Source organism: Mauremys mutica, chromosome 12 (genome assembly GCF_020497125.1).
Source record: "Mauremys mutica isolate MM-2020 ecotype Southern chromosome 12, ASM2049712v1, whole genome shotgun sequence".
In the NCBI taxonomy this organism is placed as follows: Eukaryota; Metazoa; Chordata; order Testudines; family Geoemydidae; genus Mauremys; species Mauremys mutica.
In genome coordinates this window covers 76739537-76753292 of record NC_059083.1, presented here as the reverse complement: position 1 = coordinate 76753292, position 13756 = coordinate 76739537, and the positions used below count along the sequence as shown (strand labels likewise).

Below are 13756 nucleotides of genomic sequence, written 5' to 3'. Positions count from 1 at the left end.
CCTCACACAGTGTTCTTTAGACACAGTGTCTTAAGGCTGTGTAATAACTGGATTGGAAACTGGTGGTAATACCAAGGTCACTCATAAAGCAGAGAACGCCCTGAGTCCCAATCCTGGCATGAAGGCTCAGTTCTGCAGTGGGAGCTTAGCCATAAACTGAAATGGGAACAGGGTCAGGTCTTTCGTTAAGATTCCAGTTATAATCAATGGGAACTTTGACTAAGCAGGGACTGAGAATAGGTACCCTATCATATTCATCACCACCACCACCATCGTTTTGACAGGCAGTCAGTATCATGACTAGTGAGGCTGAAGGGCCGTGAAGGTAACCCAGGTTCTGGGTTAAAAGGAAAGGATTATTTGGGAAAACAGAGTGGAACAAAGCCCCATCAATAAAGAAAACTCTCTGGTTTCTGCAGTGGAAAGCACCAGAACTACCAGTATGTTAGACAGATAATGTATCTGGTGGTGGAATCCAGCTGTACAGTATCAGAGTGCAACAGCTGCTTTTCACCATCAGCTGGGTGTCAGGGTTCTAGTTCCCGATGTGGGTGTTCCGCAGAATGCGGTGAATGAAGTCACTTGGGGGGGGCACGTCTACACTGCCCAAGCCTCCCAGCCTGGGCCCACAGACTGAGGGTTGCGGGGCTCATACTGGCACTCTATAAATAGTTGTGTGGACAGCGCTTAGAGGCTGAGGCTGGAGCTCGGGCTTTGAAGCCTAAGGAGGGGAATGGGCTTCACAGCCTGAGCCACGACGTCTACATGGCTTTTTCCAGCGTGGTAGCATGAGTCTCCAGAGCCTGAGTCTGTTGACTCGGCGCCATGGACAGTGTGAACAGATCCTGCTTGTCCCACATTGTTAAAATTGGTGGCTGAAAGCTACTCCTCACGGTAGGCTGAGTGACGGACTGTCCTCACTCCCCATTGGGGTCTTTCCCAAACGGATCCCTGATCATGCCAATTACCTGCCGTGCTCTCAGAACAGAAAGGCTCTTGGGATGGGAGACCAACGAATTACAAAGCATGTTTACCAAGCCCTGCTGCTACGTGACCTGGGCGCTGGAAGCTTAGATGGTATAAGATCACCAGTGATAGACACTGACTGAATATCCAGCCAGACTGTCATAAGGACCTAGCTAGATTTGATGTGGGTGGTGCTTGATTGGCAAAGAGGTCACATTCCTTTGGCATTTGCCATGGAGATGATGATGCCCAACCTCAGACATAGGTCACTTATTTTCTTGCAGAGATGTGCTGGACAGTTACGTTGGAGTCCAGTCCAGGCACATCAAGCCTCGCCAGCTGTTTTGCATATAGTGCCACCCTCTCTTGTGATTTTACTGCAAGTCTTGTGAAATTTGGTGTTTTGTCTTAAAGCACCAGCTCTTGGAATCATGTGATGACATCAGACTATCCCAGTTTTCATTTAAACCCTCCCCCCCCGAAGTTTCTGTCCCTCATGGTTGTGGAGGAAAACCTGAGAATGTGACCTCTAGAGGCTCAAAACCCAGAAGGCAGCTCCCTTTCCCCCCAGATGTATTACAGGATACTTAAACATTCATGAGTTTAAACCAATCTCATGATGTGGGGTAGGGGCTCGTCACTCAGGAATTTTGAGTGCTTGGGATTGGCAATGCTGGGACGGGCAGTTATGAGCCTGGGAGATTCATCCATTTTAAGGAGAGAAGAGACCATTTTTGATCATCTAGTCTGACCTTCTGCCTAACACAGACCAGAGAGTCAGTCAGTTGAAAGTGCGAGGGGACGGTGATGTGTCATAGTGGGGTGGTATTTGGAATTGCACACAGACAAGTCCTGCCTTCCCCTGGGGGTGTGGAGAGCACTCAGGCTGTGGGACTGGTGCAGCCCTGAGGATTTGGGAGGCTATGCACCTCTTACCCAGCAGTGCGTGGCTATGGAGGAAGACAGGGAAGGACAGCAGGGTCTCAGAGCCCTAGGCCCTTGACCTTCACACGTCGAGGCCACCATTCCTATCATTGGGCTGAAGCAATCTCCTTTCATTGGCTGTGCGGCTGCTCCATGCCCTCTGGGGAGGATTCATCCCCCCTCTCCAATGTGCAGTCCACCTGGTACTGAGCCATGTTACCTGGGAGCGGATTTCCCCAGGTGGGTGTGAAATGGTCTCATTCTTGAGAAAGGCCTGGGAGGACCAGTGGTTATAATGGGGGAAAGGAGTCAGGAGTTCTTGTTGTGTGCTTGCCTCTGCTTCTGTCTCCCCTCTGTGGCCTTAGGCAGGTCGCATACACCACTCTGTGCCTCAGTTTCCCAGTCTGTGAACTTGCCTACCTCCATGGGGTGCTGTGATGCTTAATTAGCTAACATTTGCTGATGAAACTCTTCACACAGAGTGACTAGCCCTATCTCTATACTGGGTCAAAACCAGTCCCTAGAGCCAAGCTTCCCTCAGTTTTGAGGAAATGTGGACCTTGAGCCAATCTCAGAGATTGGGCCTGACTCTAATCCTTATTGGTTAGGGCAGGATCAGTCTGCAGACAGTATGCACACATCACAGTGCTTTATTGATCCAGGAGGAGCTGGAAATGCACTGTAACCTGAGCTGATGGGTTCAGATTTGCAGCTCGATTTGAATATATGGCTTGGACTGAACGATGCGAGCGCTGAATGCCTTAGCATTTCCACTGAGAAGATAGTATCAAGGGTGCTGGTGTCAAACCCATAATATGCTTTGTGCAGCAGCCTTGTATAGTTATAGGATCTGTGCCAAGATATCTGTTAGCGTCACTGCTGTGGACAGCACGCACCCAGCTTTGAACACGTGAGAGCAGCGTAGCCTGGGATGAATTTTAAACACAGAAACCCGATGAATTTTTCAAAAGTGAAGAAGGGGGAAAAAAAACCTTTCACAGCGTGTTAATGAAATTGGTTGTAATTACAAGTCTGGCCGGCCCCTGAACTGGAGGTGGGACATTAAATATTTCTCTGCTTTGCTCCTACTAGAACAGAAGAGACTTTGGCTTCATACCTAAAGCAGCTCAAAGTGCACTGCAGAGTAATGAGCTATACAGTGGAGAGGAACGTGATAGCCAGCTGGGGCATGCTCAGCCATGTCCCATCTACCCAGGGTTCACTGAGACAGGCTGCTGGACAGGACAGCCCCTGGGAGGGAACCCATTGCAGCAAAATTAAAAAGGTGCCATTTTTGTAAGGCAGCCGCTCAAGATCCTTCTTGAAGTTGTCCCCGAAGTCCATCAGTCAGGTTATCTGGATCCCAGTTCAGGTTCATGCAACATCCGTTTTCCTTTCTGTCTGCTCCCTTCCTCTCATATCAAAGCAGCAACCATACTGCGAGGGAATCTGAACTCCTGATTCCTGGCTTCAATTCCTCGCTCTGCTTCTGAAGTCACTGTGTGATCTTGCGTGTGTCTTAAGTTCAGCTCCCAAACACTGGGACGCCCCCCGCACAAGATCACTGGCCACTTTTGAAAGACAACATACAGGCCTGCATTTGGTGGGTGTTTTTGTGGCGTGTTGTGGCTGGATGGGAAGAGATTCATTGTTCTTATTAATTATTATTCGCATTGCATTAGTACCCAGAGGTCCCATCAGGATCCGGGCCCCATTATACATGCACTTAGGAAGAGGTCCAAGCTCTACGTAATAATTTCCTTAGGTTTATAAACATGTTGGTTGAAGTGCTGCCTGCAGCCGATCATCTTGGTTTCATCTGAATTATTTCCAGGCTTGTGAAGTACAGTGAACAGTTCCTCTCCAATGATCCCATCATGTCTGGATGCCTTCCCAGCAACCCCTGGATAACTGATGACTCTGAGTTCTGGGAGCTCAATGCAAAGCTGTATGTATTTACTCTCCCACCAACTTGTGGCTTACAAAGCCTTTACGTTGCGGGATATTAAAAAAAAAAAAGAAGCACTGACCTACTCATGATATCCACTCTCCTGTGCTAAGTGGCGATGCTTTCCTGTTCTTCGCATGTGAGGTAGCTTGACAGTGGAAAGGTCAGTGGTCCCTGGGCAGTGTTGACATCTGTACTTGCAGTATCATCTGCGTTCTCTTTAAGTGTTGTCTTCCTTAATGGCATGGGAGTTAATACATTCACACCATGCCTCTGGGCCTAATTCTGCTCTTGGATGAGTGTGAGGGACTCCCATTCACCCGAGAGCAGAATGTGGCCAATTATGAGCAAGGGAGCAGCCTTAGCTAAGTTATAGGTGTGGACCCCAGTCTTGAGGTCCTGGGCAGCAAAACTTTGCCAAGAGATTTCCCCGCCTAAGGCCTGAAACATCAGCCCCATTCAGTGCGTCCCCTGACGGATCTATTCCATTGCAAACACACATGAACTGGTCAGTTAGACTGGGTATACCGCTATGTTGTGTTGCTGACGGGCTGCAATGATGATATTTTGTGTCGGATTCTAACCTCATGCCAATGTAAATCAGCAGTTGCAAGCCAATGGTGTGGCACCAGTACAGAACTGGTGTAAATCAGAGCAGAATCGGCCTCTCTGACTGTCATTCCTGATCCCACTGTGCAGAAGGTTGTTTAATTGCCACTTACCTAGTGGGCTGACCTCAGGAGCTCGTTACAGCAGCCCGGAAAGCGGACAGGGCTGGGAAATCTCTTGGCACGGCAGCGAAGGGCGTTCTGTTGTTAATTAATATGCCCAATCCCGCAGTGAGCTGACTCCAGAGGGAAATGGTGGTGTTTGTGCTCAAACCTTTGCAGAGTGGAAATCCCTACCAGGATGCGCGTGGAGCGATGGGCCTTTAATTTTAACGAGCTGATGAGGGACCCGAAAGGCCGGCAGAACTTCCAGCTGTTCCTGAAGAAAGAATTCAGTGGTGGGTCTGTGTTCCTGTCCCTCCCCCATCACCCTCTCAGCATCGCTACAGCATATTTACAACACGCCGTGGCAGCTGACGGGGTATTTTTAAAAAGCCGTTACCTTATAATAGGGGCAGTGATCTGAGACAAAAATGGGAAGTCTTAAGAAGTGACGTTGATGGCTGGAGAGACAGGCTGTGGAGTCAGTGCATGCAATACCATCTAGTGGCAGAGGACGTAAAATGCAACAGCAAAGCACCCACTCTGCAAAGTGAGCTGGTTTGTTGACAGAGCACCTACAAATCAACTGATGCTAATAAGAAATTGCACACGTCAAATTTATATGCACTTAGGGTGAAATTCATCCGTGTGCAGAGAGCCATCAAAAAGCCTACGTCAAACAGAAGGCCTCAGGGTGACTGTCATAATCGGAGAGTTTCAGGCACACAGCCAGCAAATATTGAATCAAGTGAATTCAACTGAGGGTTTTTATTTCACTCAGCCATCATTTTCTTTGTTCCTCTCCCACCCTTGTCACTGATCCCTCATTATCTCTCATCAGGAGAGAACCTGGGGTTCTGGGAAGCCTGTGAGGACCTGAAGTATGGAGACCAATCCAAGGTCAAAGAAAAAGCCGAAGAAATTTACAAGTGAGTGTTAGGACGCCTTGGTTTTCAGTCCATCTTCCTGATGTGTTGCCATCCCCATCCTTGTCTTGTGTTGCTCTCCTCTAGGAAAAGTGTATTGCTGAGTATCTGTCAGGATTTCCTTTGGGAGCTGGCATGAAGCTCGCATGTGGGATAGTCCCACTGTAGGAAGGAAGCCCCTTTAGATAAAGAAAACAAACGTTGTTTTATTATAAAGCAACTTTCCCCGTCCCCTATCCACCCAATGATTCATACAAGGGAGAGGGTTCGTCTTGCTGGGAGACAAAAGCTCTGGGTTCTGCCTCAGTCTTATTCTGTGATGTTCAGCTTCCTCTATCCGGTCGGGAGAATGGGGATGGTATTATGTCTGTACTTCTCATTAGTGTTATAAGGCTTCATTAATTAATATTTGTGAAAGCGCTTGGAGCTTTCCAGATGAGAGGCTGACCCAAAGCCCATTGAAGTCTATGGAAAGACCCATACTGGGTTTTGGAGCAGGTCCTGAGTGCAAAATATTGTTAATACTGTAAATTTGTGGCATCAAAGCATGTGATTGTAGGTGGTGCCGGAGGCGTTTATTCTGGCAAAAGGGAGGTTTACTACCCTAGGGTATGACAAAGAACCAGTGGTGAATTCTGGCTGGCAGTTGGACGCACTTTTCTTTCCATCCGTGGAAGCAGAACAGTCTCTGTTAGTTCTCACCTCATGACATGACTGTTTCTGGTTTCAGACTCTTCCTGGCTCCAGGGGCCAGGCGCTGGATTAACATTGACGGCACAACGATGGGCATCACAGTCAAAGGTCTCAAGCACCCTCATCGCTACGTTTTAGATGCTGCTCAGACTCATATTTATATGCTCATGAAAAAGGTTTGTTATTTGCTTACAAATCCGGAAGGCATTCCAGCTTGTCTGTGCCTTTCCATGTCTCTAGTCAGTGGACAGAACTCAGGGCTATGAGCTAGGGAGTCCCAAATTCAAATCTTAACTCTGCCACTGACTCACTAAGCCTTGGACAAATCACTTAGCTCCTCTGTGGCTTGTTTTTCCTATCTGACAAGTGGGGATGATAATACTGGCCTAGATTATAAGGCTAGGAGTGACCATTATCATCATCTAGTCTGGTCTCCAGTATAACACAGGCCACAGAACTTCCCTGAATTAATTAGCGTTGTGAGGCTATATTAATCCATCTTTGTACAGCACTTTACGGTGCTATCTGAGTGTTGATTGTCGTTATTGTTTTGTGGTGTTACAGATGCCCACCCTGTTCGGTATCTAACATTTTGCATCCCAGATCAGGTCAACATGTGGGAGGAAGCCCCTTTTAGCATAGCGTGTTCCAGCAATAATTGTGGGAAGGTTCAGAATACTGGGATACAAATGGGTGACTTTGTGCCAAGAACATATGCTGTGGTGCTGCTCCTGAAAAATACCCTTTTTGTCTTGTGTTTTCATGCACTTTCCCTTGCTCCGTAGGCAGGCACCCTATTGTAGATCTGATGTTTGACTCACAGATAGATCAAGTCAGTGGAGTCCACTAAACTATGGTAACAAGAAATACTGCCCCAGCTGAGACCTCCCCTCACTTATGAGCTAGACAGGACACTTAGAAAAGAGGGGCACTGGGGGCCAGATCTGCATCTGGGGAAAACTGGCATCGATGTCAATGGAGCTGTGCTGTTTTGCACCAGCTGAGGACATGGCCTAGCACTAGATCGTGAAGTCACTGCCATGACAGTGAGGGGACCTCTACACTGCAGTAAAAGACCCCTGGCTGGCCCAGGTCAGCTGACTCAGGCTGGAGGGCTACAAACGGCAGTGTAGACGTTCAGGCTTGGGTTGGAGCCCGGGCTCTGAAACCCCACGCGAGGGGTGGGACTCAGAGCCCAGGCTCCAGGCCAAGCCCGAACATCTATTTTTAGCCCCACAGCCCAAGCCCCGGGAGCCTGCGTCAGTGGACCCGGGCTCTGAGACTCGGGGCCGTGGGTTTTTTATTGCAGTGTAGACGTAGCCTAAAAGACCTTAGTCTTGAGCTAGGCTCATCCATCCCCTTTTCGTTCTGAATTCTCCATCGGGGACTTTCCTGTGGGATGAGAAGCTGCTGGTTTCAATGAATAAGATCTGCTGGGCAAGATTTCTGATTTCTCAGCCTCACTGGCTCCTGAGCAGCTGCACTCAGAGATGATTTTAATTAGGCTGTTTGCAATCCATAACTACCGGTTTCCCTTCTTCCCCCAGTAGGACTCCTACGGTCGCTATTTAAAGTCTCCAATATACAAGGAGATGTTGGCCAAAGCCATTGTGCCCCAAGAGACCGTGAAAAAAAGGCAAGTAAATTGGGGTATAATTGTGGGCAATGTGCTTTTTTATTGTACCGGGGATACAAAGAGCCTGAGTTTCAGCGAAATGACGGTGATTTAGACATTTGTCTAATTAAAGTGGATTTAAGTCTTGCTGGTTTGTGTGTGAACCCCGTGGAAATGGCTTGTGTGCAGTCACAGCCTGTCTGGCAAGTGCTAAATCCTTTTTTGTCTGTTGCGTCTGCATGGAAAGGCCGTGACTGCTGAGCTAGTAATGACCTGCCCCCAGAGAGGTGCTGTACATCAGGCCTGAGAGAACCTATGCAGGGTTAAAGGGATCCCATCCAAAGCCCTCTGGGTTTTAAGGCGAGATGGGGTAACTATGTTCTGCACCATGGCACTTGGCATTTGTGTGTTGTTAGCGCTCACAGCCCCGCACCCAGTAGCTATTTACACCCAGTGCAAAGCAGAGCAGAGTAATAGTGTCTGACACTCCCTTTTGCACTGGTGGGAGCGCTGGCACAAGGTGCGAGGCACTGGAAAATCCGGCTCCACAAGACTGTTTCCAGATCAAATGCTGGCTTCTCGCATCAGCTGGCACAGCAGTTTCAGGGACTTCAGGCAGCCTGGTTTAAGTCTCATCGGGCCAAACTTGCCATGTCGGAGCCAAAAGGGGGGGCTGCTGCCTCTGGGACAGGGAGCTCCTCTCTGTGCCCCTGACAGCCCATAACCCAGCAAGTAAGAAGGAGGGGGTCTCACAAGCTCTGCTCTCATAGGGCCTGATCCACAGCCCATTGAAGTCAATGGAAAGACTCCTGCTAACTTCAATGGGCTTTGGATCAGGCTGTTACTGGGGGCCACCACTCCCAATGGCAGGTGGTGTTAAGGCCATTGAGGAGCAGATACAGATGCCAGATTACTCCAGGCTCCAAGGAAGTTAAGATCCCTGTCAGGAGATTGTGTTCATCTGCAGAGACACCAGCTCTTGATTTGTTCTTGTGCCTTACCAAGCTGTGCAGAATCCTGATCCAGGGCTCTTCCAGGTACTACTGCAATAGTAGATGATAATTGATCAGGATTCTTCCGCCCCCCCACCCCCCACCAGCAGATGCAACGTGCAGCTCTGTAACACGTCCAGCTGCCACCACTGTCTTGCTGCCGTGCCGCACATCCCGGGGAGGTCACTTGTAATTCTGGCAAATGCATTCATGTTTGCAGCTAGCTGCTCCCGGGATGTAGTGTTCACACTTCAGACAGCATCCAGCGTATGCTGAGAGAGAAAAACACATCAAAGGCTGCTTATTTGAGACTTGTTTTCATTGTTGTTGATAATGGTTCCATCACGGAAAAGCAAAGGAAGTGGAGAGAGCGAGAGAGAGATCTGTGCGTCACAGAGGACATGAAAGCTCCTGTTTAAACAGCCAAAGAGGGCCATCAGAGCACGATATGCCGTGCGAGCAGAGGTTAGAGAGGAGACTTGCTCTAAGGTCTGCTCAGGATGGCGTAAGGCGAAATCTTCAGGAAGGGAAGGAAGTAATTTGTAGCCAAACAGGCAGTGCATTTCACTACAGAGCATTTATGGCGGGGTTTGAGAACATAAGAACATAAGAATGGCCGTACTGGGTCAGACCAAAGGTCCATCTAGCCCAGTATCTGTCTACCGACTGTGGCCAATGCCAGGTGCCCCAAAGGGAGTGAACCTAACAGGCAATGATCAAGTGATCTCTCTCCTGCCATCCATCTCCATCCTCTGACAAACAGAGGCTAGGGACACCATTCTTACCCATCCTGGCTAATAGCCATTTATGGACTTAGCCACCATGAATTTATCCAGTCCCCTTTTAAACATTGTTATAGTCCTAGCCTTCACAACCTCCTCAGGTAAGGAGTTCCACAAGTTGACTGTGCGCTGCGTGAAGAAGAACTTCCTTTTATTTGTTTTAAACCTGCTGCCTATTAATTTCATTTGGTGACCCCTAGTTCTTGTATTATGGGAATAAGTAAATAACTTTTCCTTATCCACTTTCTCAACATCACTCATGATTTTATATACCTCTATCATATCCCCCCTTAGTCTTCTCTTTTCCAAGCTGAAGAGTCCTAGCCTCTTTAATCTTTCCTCGTATGGGACCCTCTCTAAACCCCTAATCATTTTAGTTGCCCTTTTCTGAACCTTTTCTAGTGCTAGAATATCTTTTTTGAGGTGAGGAGACCACATCTGTACACAGTATTCGAGATGTGGGCGTACCATGGATTTATATAAGGGCAATAATATATTCTCAGTCTTATTTTCTATCCCCTTTTTAATGATTCCTAACATCCTGTTTGCTTTTTTGACTGCCTCTGCACACTGCGTGGACATCTTCAGAGAACTATCCACGATGACTCCAAGATCTTTTTCCTGACTCGTTGTAGCTAAATTAGCCCCCATCATGTTGAGCATTGGTCTAACGGTGTTTCTCCACCTTTTTGATACCAGGGACTGGCTTGCTGCCTTCCTAAACTGTCAGGGAGCTCTCAGGGACCAGCGCTGGTCCATGGACCGATTGTTGAGAGATGCTGGTCTAACTGCCCCCATTGAAGTAAATGGTAAAGTGCCCATTGACATCACTAGCAGTTAGGCCAATGTAGAGAGCACCTGTAAAAATCTCACCCATCATTCCCATCCCTTCTAGCACATGTCTGATGATTAAGGACATAATGGCCCCGATCCTAATCCCATTGAGGTCAGTGGCACAACTCCCATTGACCTCAATGGTTCAGGCTCACTGTTAGTTACCTTCCGATGTGTCTAATGGAGAGGTAGTTTGCTACTCCCATATCTTGGGCTAGGAGCAAGGACCCTTTTGTTCTGCTGGCAGCTCTGCAACTGATTTGTGTGGCTTCAGTCCATTCACTGAGGCCATGTTTGCTTTTAAAATGGGCACGCTCCATACACCTCTTACTTTGCACTTGCATTTTCCTAATTGGCACAGGGGTGGAAATGGCACGTGAACTAACGCACATTTACAAATCAGGCTCGTCATCTCTCTGTATCTCAACATATCCTCCTGTGAAATGGGTATTATGTCACCTGTCTCCCGGGGCTGGTGGAATTCATAACCAGCTGCTGTTTGAAAGCGCCTTGAGATCCTTAGCTGAAAGATGCGATCAAAGTGTCAAGTATCAGCATCATATGTTATCTCATACATGCACTGCCTTTGTTCAGACGCTGTGACAGGAGCCTACACGCACATCTAATGCATAGCCTCAGGGATTTAATTGAATGGGCTGTTTCTGTAATTGGTATTTCTTCTCTACCTGGGGCCATCTGGATGCTCAGGGATTTCAGCCCAGGCGCTTCTTGCTCAGCAAATTGCTGTGTTATTTGCTGTGTATCGAAAACACGTCTGTTACTTTGGAATAATTGGCACCAGCCAAGGGAAATTTAGGGGTTATTGTTGGACTTGGGATGGTGTCAGAATTTAGGTGTTTCTGTATCCAGTGTCCTCTCTAAGAGAGTCTAAATGAGACAGGAGAGGGGGCTTGCTACTATTTTACAGCCATTTTCCTTGGTTAGGGCCAGATTCTGCCACCTTTATTCATGATAAGTCAGCCCTTCCTGTGCAGATAGTTCCACTGATGTCAGTGTGAACTCAGAGTGATTACAGGTGGCAGAACTGGGCCCTCATTGACTAGAGTTGGACAAAATATTCCCAGCATAATTTGAAATCCGTGGCTGATTCAAACCTGGTCCCATTTTCATGTCGTCTTCATGGCACTGTGGAGTCTTTCCCAGCTAAGGAGTTTACAGGAAGTGTCTTAATCCTGCACAGTCTCAGCATCACGTTACTGCTTGTATGAAATTTCATAACAAAGGAACATCTGGGCGGCGTGAAAACGGGCCGGGAGGACGAATCTGCAGGAAATGCCATGGGAAAAGTCTGCTCAGTGCATCCTGTGGCTGAACTGCACTGGCATCGGTGAGACAATAGTCATGTGCAGACATAAACGTTTGCAGCATCAGGGACTGAGTCTGGGGCCCTGCCTGGCTCCTGAAGAAGCTAAGGGGAGTTCTGATATCGATGTTAATTGTGTCTGGACTGGGTTCTGCTGGGTTAAGCAGGGCGTTTGCTCCAAATGGAGGACACTAACAACCGCCCTCTCTCCAAGCAGGTTCCTTGGGCTTTTGGTGACAGGGACCCATTTTCTAGTCAGTTTTGCCTCTCTGTCCCCCAGTAACTCCCTGCTTCTCTCTCCCTCTCTCTGTGCTTAGTTCCAGTTTCCCATTCGCACGCCGTCACCTCCGCTCCAGCCCCAGCCCCGTCATCCTGAGGCAGCAGGAAGAAGAGGCCAAGGCCAAAGAAGCAGCAACAAACGTGGATATTACCCAGGTTATGAGCAAGCTGGACCGTAGGAACCAGCTCAAGCAGGAGCCTCCTAAGTAGGCTCCAGATCCTTGTCTAGGGCACAAAGCAGGGGAACGACAAGCCAAGGGGCTGCTGGCAAGGCCGGGGCTGAGATTCCTGCCCCCCACCTGCAGGTGTCAGTGCTGCTTTACCTTTCCAGCCCCCTTTCTCCCTGCAGCCTGCAGGTTGCCATGGCATCTGTAGCAGCAGATGTCACGTCACAGGCACGGTGAGGCATGAAAATGCTGCTAGAGTCAGAAAGCCGGCTGTGTCCGAATCGCATTGTGGGTCCCATGCCATGTGCTCCTTTTACAAGTCCGGGAAGGGGATGTTTTATAACTCCCCAAACCCTGCCCAGGATCCAAAACTCCATCTGTGTCTCTCTGCCTCTTAAATCCCTGCCCGCGACCCAGAGAACTCGGGTCGTGATTCTGTTACGATGCCCAAGGCAGCACAGAACTCAGCTCCTTCTCCTGTCCCCGTCCTCTGGGTCAGGTGAGGGCAGAGCCACCCCACCCCAGGGGGAGCACAAGAAGGTCCAGCACCTCTTGGCGCTCTCAGGCATGCTGTGGGTGCATGACCACCGCTAGGACCCCAAGCATTGCTCTGTGCAGCTGGCCAGCTCTGCCACGGCTCCGCTTCGGGTGTCTTGCACCCAGGTGGCAGTAGGAGGGAGCACATGGAGGCTGCAGTTGAGCTCGGCTGCTGTGCAGAAGGATGGGGGTGGATTCCTGCTGGGAGCAACAAGGTTAACATTTCCAAAGGCACCTAGGCGGTTTTAATGGTAATTGGGCCCCCATATTCCCTAGGCAGCTTTGAAGATCTCAGCCTAGAGGTGGTTAGCTGAGACCTCCAGTCAGGGAAAGCGATTTCTCCTTGTCCCTCAGGAACTCACCCATGTAATGAGTTATGCACGGGCCAGGAGGGAAGAGCAGCCTCCCGCTAGGACAGGGGGGTGGAGGAGCAGTGCCTGGCTCCTGATGGGTTTCCTTTAGCAACCCTGTCTTGCTCTTGTCTTGTCTGTGCCCTGCGATGCTCTTTCCCCTTGTTAAAAATGAACAAACCTCAGCTTCCCGTGGTCATCCCGGCTTGTAGCCAAGAAGCCGCTGTGATTGGGAGAGGTCAGAAGGGCTGATTCAGCCACTCTCTTGTTCCTTTTTGGAGGGGATGGGGAGTGGAAATTACTTCCTGAAACCTAGACCCTGCAGTTAGGTACAAAGCACATTTCAGGGAGATACCAAACCTGGGGCTGGACCAGCCAAGGTCACCAGGACACGATGGGATTTGTGGAAAACCCAGGGGCGGAAGGTGAAGAAGTTTCCTCCTCCTTCAGAATTTAGTGGATGCTGGGGGATGGGCAAACGTTGAGGCTCAGAAAACGTTTTAATCCTTTCAGTCTTGCTCCTCCACTGCTCTCGCTGGGATGATTTTTCTGGAGGCAGCGAGAGCAGGATGTGGCTGGCAACAGGGCTGAGGTGCTGTGGAGGTGAAGAATCTCAGAAGCAGTGTCTCCTCTGTATCTGGACATGAGTTTTAGCCCGAGGGCCTTTCTTCCCTGGGGGCAGAGCCATGCCAGCTTCAGCCAGCCCCTT

General features: G+C 49.2%; 1 protein-coding gene across 6 annotated transcripts in view; it reads left to right on the top strand.

Annotated features, from left to right (window-relative positions):
* Positions 1–13756, top strand: part of RGS9 (regulator of G protein signaling 9) — a 71244-nt gene that overhangs the window by 46621 nt on the left and 10867 nt on the right. For all 6 annotated transcript variants that reach the window (XM_044982155.1, XM_044982154.1, XM_044982153.1 and 3 more), the window contains 6 exons: positions 3725–3838; positions 4729–4844; positions 5390–5477; positions 6205–6343; positions 7718–7803; positions 12032–12149. In XM_044982155.1, coding sequence (XP_044838090.1) covers positions 3725–3838; positions 4729–4844; positions 5390–5477; positions 6205–6343; positions 7718–7803; positions 12032–12149 — 661 coding nt within the window. The remainder of the gene's footprint in view (positions 1–3724; positions 3839–4728; positions 4845–5389; positions 5478–6204; positions 6344–7717; positions 7804–12031; positions 12150–13756) is intronic.